This window comes from Pteronotus mesoamericanus, unplaced genomic scaffold (assembly GCF_021234165.1).
Source record: "Pteronotus mesoamericanus isolate MK-2021 breed Mesoamerican mustached bat unplaced genomic scaffold, CSHL_Meso_final scaffold_165, whole genome shotgun sequence".
NCBI lineage: Eukaryota > Metazoa > Chordata > Mammalia > Chiroptera > Mormoopidae > Pteronotus > Pteronotus mesoamericanus.
In genome coordinates, this window is record NW_026555307.1 from 7,026,993 (window position 1) to 7,038,472 (window position 11,480).

At 46.2% G+C, this 11,480-nt stretch overlaps 1 protein-coding gene across 1 annotated transcript; it reads left to right on the forward strand.

The window, feature by feature from the left end:
* The first annotated feature begins 1,505 nt into the window (after positions 1-1,505).
* On the forward strand, positions 1,506-9,306 carry UPK1A (uroplakin 1A). The gene is made up of 7 exons (XM_054588872.1): positions 1,506-1,590; positions 3,558-3,758; positions 6,137-6,211; positions 6,345-6,452; positions 7,429-7,608; positions 9,097-9,180; positions 9,262-9,306. The coding sequence occupies exons 1-7, from the start codon at positions 1,510-1,512 to the stop codon at positions 9,304-9,306; spliced, it is 774 nt and encodes a 257-aa protein (XP_054444847.1). The 5' UTR covers positions 1,506-1,509.
* The last annotated feature ends 2,174 nt before the right edge of the window (positions 9,307-11,480 follow it).

Consider the following 11,480-nt stretch of genomic DNA (forward strand, 5'->3'; position numbering starts at 1 on the left):
ATTTTAATACCAAGCCAGTGTCTTAACAATAGAATTTTAAGTTATATTTGTTTGCCAGTTGCTCATACACCCGTCGAGCTGCTGTTCAGAGAGAGAACACAGTAAATTTCCCCACCCCCAGTCTAAAGAAATTCCGGACGAGGACTGGAGTCCTTAAGCCACCACTTTCGCCTGCAGAACCAGCCTCCCGATACTAGGGGGCGCCATCGGAGAGAACGTGGGCCTCTGGGAAGCGCAGCTGCTGAGGCTCGGCCACTTGCGCACCGGGACTGAAAGACGTCTTTGGAACACATCCCCGCAGTCTGCTCTCATTGCCACCCAGGAAAGCGGTCTGTTGATTGACACCCCTTCGGCAAATGGGCAAACGGGCAGGCCAAGTCGCTCAGCACAGAGAAAACTGAACTGAGATTTGATTCTAGGTCAATGCTTCTGCAGCCTGAAGACGTTTCCACCCTTTGGCTCCTCACTGTAACCCTGCTTTTTCACTACGTGTGTGTGTTGGGGGGGGGGGGGGGGGTGGCGGAGGGAGAGGAGAAGGAGGAAGGGGGACTTTTCCCCCACCAAGCCCATTCAGTGTGCCTCGTCCTTTTTTCTAACACACTTCTCTTCCCTCTCGTTGAACACTCCTCTCAAACTCCCCTCACACACCCATCTCCTCCCATCCTCTCCCCTGAGCTTACAGCCCATAAAATCAGCCTTCTCAGCCCACCTGCCTCCTCATCTCCTCTCCACCTCCCTGCCACGGCCTACCCCTGTCCTCACCAGGGTCCCTACCTGGGCCTCCCCATGGGCTCCTATCCTTGGACAGGTGGAACCACCAGAAGAGGAGGGAATTCTGTGATTTAGGATTCCTGTCCAGGTCCAACTTGGATTTCTCTTCTCCCAGGAAGGCCCATGTCTTAATGAAAGACATCAAGGGGTACACTTACTTTCCCAACCCCACTCCTGTCCAACACCACAGCAGCCTTCCCAGGGGCACATCACCCTGCTCATGTGGTCAGATACTAGCACAATCTGGAAAGTCAAGTCTATAAATCACTTGCGGGTGGGGCACATAAAGCTGTCTCCAATGCTGGTTTGCCTGTTTGACCTCTTGTCCCTTTCTCCAGATAGCTTCCTCACCTCCTGGGAGACTGGCCCGAAGAGAGACCTGGGCATATATAGAGAGCCACTGTGGGAGGGCCGGGCCAGAGAAGCTTCAGGTAGAGAAGGTGAGAAGGGAGCTCTGGGGGTTTGGATGGGCAGAAGGAGCTGGAGTGGGCTGAGGCTCAAGGAAGGCCATTGCTGAGCTCTGGCCGGTGACTGCCCTGCCTGGGCCTCACTGTCCTCTACTCTAAAATGGCCCACTATGAGGGAGTGAGAAACTGGGCACACTCAGTACCGCCTGGGCCTAGCAGAGAGCCAGGAGCAGCCCCTTGCAACTGAGGAGTGGAGTGGGGGCAGTGGGCACTCCCTCCCCTCCTGGCATTTGCATGGCGTCATCCCTGCTCATGTGTCACAGACAGGACTATGGCTTCTGCAGCAGCAGAGGTGGAGAAGGGGTCTCCGGTTGTGGTGGGGATGCTGGTCGTGGGCAACATCATTATTCTGGTGAGACATCCCCCAGTGCTGGGAGCCGAGTGGGTGGGTGGGTGGGGCGAAGAGGGCAGTCTTGAGCCTGGGGTGGAGGGCGAGGGTCCAGGACTCCCCAGCAGGCCAGTGCTGCAGGCTCTCTAGTCAGAGCATCCTGGATTTGAATCTCAGCTCTGCCTCTCCTCAGCTGTGTGACCTTCAGCAAGTGACTTTATTTCTCTGTGCCTGTTTCCCCATCTATAGATTATGACTGCATTGTGGGGGATATTTGTGTAGATTAATCTATGTATCATCCGCAGCTCAGAAAAAAATGATTAACAAATGCTAGCTATGAACATTAATGTGATTATGGACATAAAATACCTGCTTGGCACACAGCAAGCCCATGATAATAAATAATAACAAAGTCTTTTACTTAACATTCAATGTTTTTTTTAAAAAAATATGTGATACTTGTACATGGCTCTGAGGCAAGACAGCCTGGGTTCAAATCCCAGCTCTGCCATGTTCTATTGTAGACTTGGGGTCACCTCTCTGAGCCTCAATTTTCTCATCTGTAAGATGGAGACTCACCCTGGCCAAGTAGCTCAGTTAGAGGATCGTCCTGATATGCACATACAAGAGGCAACCAATGATGTGTGGATAGAGTGGGAAAGCAATGTTTCTCTCTCTCTCTCTCTCTCTCTCTCTCTCTCTCTCTCCCCCACTCCTTCTCTCTCTCTCTCAAATCAGTCAATAGAAATTTTTTTAAAGATGGAGATAAAATATTAATGCTAAGAGGATAAAATGAGCTTTGGATTATGTTCTTAGACCAGTTTTACACACATGGTTACTCGTTGTATTAGCCATAACAACAATGTCCACTAAAGTTAGCAATTTATGATTATTACACAGAAACCAGTTACAAGGCCTAATGCCTGGCACACAGAAAGTACTTTAAGAGTGTTAGTTTTAGTGTTGTCAAAAGAATCCACCAAGCATTTTCTCTCTTTTGTTCTGTATCCCTCATCCCATAGGTAATCAGATGTTCAGTGTTTTCAGCATGCTACAAATGCAAGCAATAGTAGCATATATAACTACTTTCTCTCCTTTCATGCCTAAAATGTAGCTCATTCCATGTCCTTTTTCATGCCTCCCATTTCTTCCTACTCACACAGGCTGTAGGCCACTCCACAGCTGTCCTCAAGAGAGCCTCCCTGCCCTTTTTCACAACTGCATAGCACGCCATTGTGTGACATCCTGCTTCCTCTACCCGCAGTGCTACAGGGGATCACCTTGCGGGTTTGTGATTTTCCTGCATGGGCAGGTGTATGTGTAGGATTGACTTCACCAAGCGGATTTGCTGGATCAAAGGATTGATGTATTTAAAATTTTTCTGGTAATGACCAGATTCTGCACTTCTGGGAATAACACTAGTAAGGGAAGGCAGCTTGACTGAGCATCTCCTCTGTGCCAGTCATGTGCTCTAGGCTTTGCATGTGGCATCTCCTTCCATCTTTGAAGCAACTGGCAGTGGCAGGGGGCAGTGGGTCCTGACTGGGCCCTCTCCTCCTGACCTCTGCCTAGCCTCATCCCTGCTCATGAAAGGTGATGTCTTTGCCACTTACTTTTTAAATAAATTGTTTAAATCTTCACCCAAGGATATGTTTATTGATTTTAAAGAGAGAGAAGGAAGAGAGAAAGAGAAACAGAAACATCAATGTGAGACAACATTTGATGTGAAAGAGAAACATCAGTTGGTTGCCTCCCATCCAAAGCTAGCTATGGGCCATGACCAGAAATCAAACCTGTAGCCTTTTGATGTACAGGACGACACTTCAACTAACTGAACCACCCAGCCAGAGCTCTTTGCCATTCTTCTTATGTGCCCACTTTTCTGAACAGGCAGTGGGGGCTCAGAATGAGGAAGGAACTTGCTCATGGAGGCCCAAGCAGCTGGGGCTGCTGCCCCTGAGCAGGTCTTTCTAACTGGCTTCTCTGTCTAGCTGTCAGGTCTGGCTCTCTTTGCTGAGACAGTATGGGTAACAGCTGACCAGTACCGTGTGTACCCACTGATGGGCATCTCAGGCAAGGATGATGTCTTCGCTGGTGCCTGGATCGCCATCTTCTGCGGCTTCTCCTTCTTTGTCGTGGCCAGCTTTGGAGTGGGGGCAGCGCTCTGCCGCCGGCAGTCCATGATCCTCACGGTGAGGCCCCAGGAGGAGGGAATGTGGATAGGTGGGCACAAAGATCGTCCTTGTAGAACCTTAATAGTAACCATCACTGCAGCCACTAGTGTGTGTTCAGCATGGCACCACACCCAGGTCTCATGGAAATCATTTTATTTCACCTTCCCATTACCCAATAACAGATTTGGCTGTCTGTCTCCATCATTTCAGAAAGAAAACTGGGACACAGGGGAGGAAGGGAAGAAAACTCTCTGCACAGGAGGACAGCTTTTGAGTAGCAGGACTAGGATTTGAACCTCAGCTAGTTGGTCTCCAGAGCCTGGTCTCATAAGTGCTGTTGATAAAGACAATAATAATAGCAGATCAGGTACTATTTTATGAGTGCTCACTACTTTCTAAGTGCTTTACATGGATTAGTTAATTTATTCCTCACAACCCACCATGAGATACCACCATCACCACCACCACCACCACCATCATCATCATCATCATCATCATCATCACCATGAACCCACTTGACAGCTGAAATTGAGGCTCAGAGAAGTGAAGTTACTTATCCAGGGTTGCACAGTGAGTGACAGAGCCAGGAAGATTCAAACCTGAAAAGTTCAGCAATTGAGCCTGTGCTCTCAGTCTCTGCCAACATTAATAATTGTAACAATAATATCCACACTTCCTAAGGACCTCTCATGTGTCTGACATGAGTCTAAGTTTAGAAAATGAGCTCCCTCAATCCCCTCAGAATCCCTCTGAAGTTACTGCTTCTCTACCCATTTACTAGATGAGGAAACTGAGGTTCAAAGAGGGCAAAGTCCATGTGGTAGGGAGAGCAGGAATTCCAATCCTGGCCCAGTGACACAGAGCCAACACTGTGCTTCCTCTACAGTTGACAGAGCTTTAAACTCCCCGGAGCACCTGTTTATTCAACCAACAAATGCTTATTAAGCAAGAACCACCTGCCAAACCCTATGCTAGGCACCAGAGCTATGTAGTAAGCAAAACACAAAACTGTTATCATTGGGAGGATTCCCTGATGGGGGGAGACAGTGACCAGGGAAGTGTGGAGCTGGAACTGGAGAAGGGGGTGTGGAGACCTTGCGGCCAGTGAAAGCAAAGGCCTGGAGGAAATGAGGAGTGAACTTGTGTGTGAATCATCAGAAAGAACATTCCGGGTGGAGGGAACAGCAAGAGCAAATGCTCTGAAACCAGAGGAGGCTAGGAGACCAGTGTGGCTGGAACCAAGTTGGGGTAAGAGTGAGAGAGGAAATGAGTTGAGGACAGATGGGAGTGAAGGAGAGGACAATAGGCAGTGGGCGTGGAGGATGGGGAAGGAAAAGTATGGAGGCCTGTCAGGTGGGTCTTATGGTCCTTGGTAAGGACTTTGGGTTTACTGTGAGATGGAGACATGAAAAGCCTCTTTTCCTTTCCTTTCCTGTTTTCCTCCTTTTTTATTTCTTTCCTGCATTTAATTCTCTGGCATTACAATTTAACCAAAGCCCTAGAAGCTCACCCAACTAGTAAAAAAAATTTTGTGTCTGTCTATTAGTTTGTCATTAACTAAGACAAAGAAGTTTTTAAAAAATTATTATGGGAAATTTCAAACATAGACTAGAGTAGAGAGAATGTCCTGATGAACCCTATGTACCTATCACCTGGTTTCAACACATCTATCACAGACTGGCGAACTTTGTGTCCTCTACTCCACTCTCTGCCTGCCCACATTTTTCTTTCCTGGGGTATTTTAAAGCACATTCCAGACACCAGGTCACTTACCTATAAATACCTGAGTGCACATTTCTCTGACTGATAAAGATATTGTTTAAAATAATCAGGCATGTTATGCCACATCAAAACATCTCTAGGCAGTGGGGCTGGCAAATCCACACCCCACACCATGTTGCTTTAAGGGTGAGAGGAAGTGGTGAGGACAGGAAAATAATTTTCATTAAACACAGGTCAAAGAGATTTTTCTTTTTTGCACAGTCACTGTGCCACTGGCATACCTGCAAAATTCACCTTAGTTCCTTCATATCTACCTTCCAATACCCACTCTGTTCAAATGTCCCTGCTTGTCTCAAGAATGTCTTTTTTTCTTTCTAAAGTAGACATTTATTTTATTGTATCCAAGCATATTGTCAACTTCAGGAAATACTTTACATATGTTTCATTTCATTTTCCCCTAAGATTTTATTATGGCAGTTTTCAAACATATAGAAAATGTGAAAGACTTGAACAGCAAACACTTACTTGTGTATAGATGCTACCATTCACATTGTCCTATACATTTTTTTAAAAATTGCATCTCTATCCATCAATCCATCTCTTGAGGGAGTGTGATTTCACAGGCTTTGCCCTGACTAGGCTGTTCTTTTGTCCCTCTCTCTCTCTCCCCCCAGTACCTGGTGCTCATGCTCATCGTCTACGTCTTCGAGTGCGCCTCCTGCATCACCTCCTACACCCACCGGGACTATGTAAGCCAGGCAGAGGCCAAGGGAAGGGCATGACTTCCAGGGGTAGTGTGGTGAGGGTCTCAGGCTGAGGGTGCAGGTTGACTTCTCTCCCCACCCATTCCCGCTGGACCCTATTCTTCCTGGCTCTCCACAGATGGTATCCAACCCATCTCTGATCACCAAGCAGATGCTGACATTCTACAGTGCAGGCACAGACCAGGGCCAAGAACTGACTCGCCTCTGGGACCGCATCATGATCGAGGTGAGCAAAGATGGGCAAGGGTGAGCAGGGAGGCCTGGGGGGCCTGGGGCTCTGCCCACAGAGGTAGATAAGGCTCCTACTATGCTCACACTGGTATATGATATCTACTCATGTGGCTCTTAGGAGAGATGTTCTGGTGGTTGTCATTTTCCAGATGAGTAAACAGGCCCAAAAAAGGGAAAGTGACTTGCCCAAGGTAAGTGGCTGAGCTGGGATCCAAACCTGGCAGCCTAGATCCAGAATCTGTGCTCTTAATCAAGACTTATATTGTATCAACAACAGCAGCAAACATATAATGAGCACTAATTTCTGTTTAGCACTGTCCAAAGAACTTTGAAAGCTTATTTAATCCTTACAACTACCCCATAAAAGAGATCAGCTTTTTAGCAATAAGAAAATGAGGCAAGGGATTGAGGGGTTTGCATGAGGTCACATAGCTGGTAGTTCACAGAGCCAGAAGGATTCAAATCCAAGATGCCAGTTTCCAGTAAACCACATTCTTAGCTAAATCCAACACGACATGGCAGCACAGAGGAGAATTTTGAGGATTCAAGGGAAAATGAAGTCCCAATTCGGCTCATACAGCTAGCCAGGATTGGAACCCATGTTTGAAAGAGCTTATGCTTTCATCTTTCAAGGGCCACAAATTAAACACCCACAGGGACTAGGAAAAGCCAGAAATCTGCCATTTGGTGTTATTAAGCTCAGGTTTTGTTGACAGTGAATTCAAAAGAATTTTAAAATAAGTCACAAGTGTAGGCTTGATCCAAATCCCCCATCAGCCTCTTGGCCCTGGAACAAATATCTTCTGGTTCCTACTCACACACACAGGCCCTGCCCTCCTCTTTGAGGCCCAGTACGCGGCGATGTTGGGCCCAGCAGTGGCACAGGATGGCCTCGCCGTTTCTCACTGTCTGACCTCAGCAAACGGCTCTCTGCTCTGAGCTGGAGCCTGACCCGCTGCCTTTCTCTCCAGCAAGAGTGCTGTGGCACTTCTGGTCCCATGGACTGGGTGAACTTCACGTCAGCCTTCCGGGCTGCCACCCCAGAGGCGGTATTTCCCTGGCCCCCACTGTGCTGTCGACGGACTGGCAACTTCATCCCCCTCAATGAAGAGGGCTGCCGCCTGGGCCACATGGACTACCTCTTCACCAAGGTATTTCTCCTCCCTCCTGCTGCACCTGTCTGTGGTCTCTCTGGCCCTCTCTGATTCTTCTCTCTCCCCCACCCTCCATCTATTATTTCCTCCTCCCCTCTCTGACTTTCTCTGTCTCTCCCTTCTCTCAACTCTCCTTCCATCTGTCTCTCCCTCCCTCTGAAAATCAGCTGAATGTACAACAGGGTCTGTCTGATTTAGACCTAGCACCTGCAACTTTTCTCAGGCTGTCTGGCAATGTGAGCAACAATAATAATAGCAACAGCACAACACTAATAACAGCCCACATTTATTGAGCTTTAACTTTGTATCAGGCATCCTTTTAAGTGTTTTAGGTTTTTATCTTATTATTATTTTTTAATCCTCACCTGAGGATATATTTATTTTTGAGAGGTAGGAAGGGAGAGAGGGAGAGAGAGAGAAACATCAGTTGCCTCCTTTATGCTCCCCAGCTGGGGATCAAACCCACAGCCTAAGTATGTGCCCTTACCAAGTATCAAATCTGTAACCTTTTAATGTATGGCATGATGCTCTAACCAGCTGAGCCACTCAGCCAGAGCTAAGTTTTTATCTTATTTATCACCATAGCCTGATGAAGTAAAGATGATAATTATGTCATTTTACAGATGATGAAACTGAGAGGTAACTCACTAGTGAGGGGTGGAACTGGGGTTTGATTTCAGGTAGTTAGGCTCAAACCAGGTGCTTTAACTACTGCAAAGGAAGTGCAGAGACAGAGAAAGAAACCAGAGGAGGTTGGACTAGAAGAAAGGGTCCCAGTGGCCCTCTGGTTGCTCTTGGCTGCCTGGGGCCCATCAGTCTTAGATCAGGTGTGCAAACCACCGTCACCCTCAAAATCAGACAGGCATATTCCCGGCCCTGACTGTGCAGAGTGCTTACCTTGCATTCTCAGTGAATCTCACAACTGCTTTCGGAGGGCAGTGCTGTTAAGATCACCACTTCACAGATCAGAAAATTGAGGCTCAGAGGAGCAGAGTCACATGTACTCCCTCCCCATAGCCAATGAAGGGTAGAGCTAGCCCCCTGCTCAATCCAGGGCATACACCCTAAACCTTTGTTCTTGGCTCCTTCCAAGTTGCAGCAGGGGTCTACGTGAAGATGTGGGGCTCTGGATCCACTCAGCGTTCTCTCTCAATACGGAGATGTCACAAGTGGAGTTATCCTAAAGGCATGTTTCAAACCCATTGAACTTGTGGGCAGCATGGAAAGCCAGCTCTAAACAAAATCACCCCCAGGCTGTCGTAATCACCACTAGGGTAGCACCTACTTATACAGGGCCTGGGTTCGAGGTCACATCCCTTGCTCCCTGAAACTACCCCATGAGGTAGACACTGCCATGGTCCCCATTGCACAAGTGAAAAAGACAAGACAAGGAAGGAAGTGACTTCTTTGAGGACTTGTCGGAGTCGCTTTCAGCAGCCAGCCTCCCTGGGAGTTTTCTCAAACTCTCATTTTCCCTGTGCCCAGGGCTGTTTCGAACACATTGGCCATGCCATCGACAGCTACACATGGGGCATCTCGTGGTTTGGATTTGCCATCCTGATGTGGACGGTGAGAAGCAGGGAGCCTGTGGTTGGGTGGTATGTGGGTGTAGGGCTGGAGTGCTCCTAACTGGGCGGCCTCCTCCTCCAGCTCCCTGTGATGCTGATAGCCATGTATTTCTACACCACACTCTGAGGAACGAGAAGGGATGGCTCCATGTACACCTCAGCCTCCTCCTGCTCCTGCTCCTGCTCCTGCGTCCTCGGCTGAGGCTTGGCCGGCTGCCTCACCTCTCCCCTTTCCACCTCCCTCACCCTTTCCTCCTTCTACTCCCAATATATTTTACCAGATTTCTGAGTTCTGCTAGGAATTGGGGATGCCCTGAAACACCTGGGCATATGTACACCTGGACCTTTAGCTCTTAACCTCATTTCATTTGGTTGATTCTTGACCTATATATCAGTGTCAATTTAAAGTCTTGTCTTTTGACCTCACCACCCCATTCACGGATGCCTCCTTCATGGTGGATATTACCATTGTAACTGAGTGGTTTGTGATTATCTGTATAAGCTCTGGTAGACTGTGATTGCTATGAGGGGAGGGACAAATTCATGGTCATTTATTGTCCCTGGCATCATCCAGTACTAGACTGAGCACAGATGTTCAATAAATACTGTTCGAAGGCGTTAATTTGTTTTCTTCTGGGACAAAGGTGAATGAAAAAGAACTCTTCCAAAAAAAGTGTCAGAAACCCAACTGGTACTGACTGAAATATAAAATGAAATTTATTGGCTCACGTAACTGAGTTAACAGGGCTGGATCCAGGAGTTCAGACTAGGTTTCCAGGAAACCTGCTTCATTCTAAAACAGAATTTCTCTGCAACATCCTCCAGATGTACATCTTTATAGCTAAGCAACACAGTGACGAGAAAGGACCTGTTCCCAATAGCCTTAGCTTAGGTCAAGGATTATATCTCACTGTCTTGGTTTAGGTTCCAGGCCCACCCTTTGTTTAGGAAAGGAAGAGCACATGGACTAATGATCCTGCTAAGGATGTGGTGTTGGGATAGGGTTTGTTTACCAAAGGAAAATCAGCGTGCAGGACTGATGGGCCAGCACAGGTGATAGACATCCTCCTATCAGGGACTAAGACATCTGGCAAGTTCTCTAAGGCGTACATGACACAGAACAAACTTTAAGAATCTCATCATTGTTCTCTTGTCCTCCCTGAAGTAAGCCCATCCTCTGGCCATTTTATAGCAATTAGACCTTGCCAGGAGAGCCTGGCTTCCCTCCCCATCAGATGAAGTTTCTCAAGGTCCTCATTTACTCCACTGGTCTGCTGATGGTCTGCAAATGCTGCATTCAGGTATCAGCTTTAAAAAACCTGGAATGGTCAAAGAAGTCTGCCGGGTGAAAAGTTGGAAACAGCCTACTACCCATCAACAGGGGATGGGTTGTACAACTCATGTTATATCCTTGGACTGGAATTCTCTGTGGCTGTTAAAAAAATGATAGATCTATGTGAGCTGATGCAAAAAGATGTCATAAAGGTATAAATAATAAGAAAGTATATATAAGGATTTCATTACAGTAACCTAAATGAACACCAGTAGGGTAAAATTAGCTATACTATGTCTTTACTTTGGAACACCACCCAATACTAAAAAAATAATATTTTAACAAAGAAAAATCTCCAAGAAATGCAAAGTAGAAAAATTTGCAACCCATGAACAGTACTTTTATATCTGTACATACATATGCAGGGTTGTTTATTTAAAAAAATTGTCAAGGTATTGAAAATAATGTTTAAAAGAATAGGGAAAATACTTTTTAAAACAAAAATTACATGTAACCTTTTTACTTAAAAGTTTATAAAAATTTAGAAATGGAAGTGTCCCATGTTCTACTTCATAGTAAATTCCACCCACCCCAAGACTGGTCCAACCCCCTACCTAGATAATTGCTATTAACACGTAATAAATTTCCTTTTTGACTTTTCAAAAGTTTATATGAACTAGATATACTTATATAAGTGCACACACGTTTAACAGAACCATGCTGTAAACATTTCTTTGCAACTTGCTTTCTTCACTTAACTATATGTATGGTCATCTTGTCAGTATATATGAATTCACCTCTTTTTTTTTATTTATTGCAATATATTTCAGAGTATAGCTGTATCATAGATCATCATGATCTGTTGTTAGATAAGCTAAACAAGGAGCAGAACAGTATGCATAAGTGATTTTATTTTTATAAAAATTATGTATACATATTTCCCATGAAGGACTCCTTTGAGAAGGGGAGTGGATGGAGAGTGAAAGGAGGAGGAATTTTCACATTATTTATATATATATATATATATA

Bases quoted from the DNA above. Each gene is read 5' to 3' on its own strand.
- UPK1A (XM_054588872.1), top strand. From the start codon at position 1,510: ATGGCTTCTGCAGCAGCAGAGGTGGAGAAGGGGTCTCCGGTTGTGGTG. The intron at 1,591-3,557 runs GTGAGACATCCC...TTCTCTGTCTAG, and splicing joins TGGGCAACATCATTATTCTG to CTGTCAGGTCTGGCTCTCTT. The intron at 3,759-6,136 runs GTGAGGCCCCAG...CTCTCCCCCCAG, and splicing joins GGCAGTCCATGATCCTCACG to TACCTGGTGCTCATGCTCAT.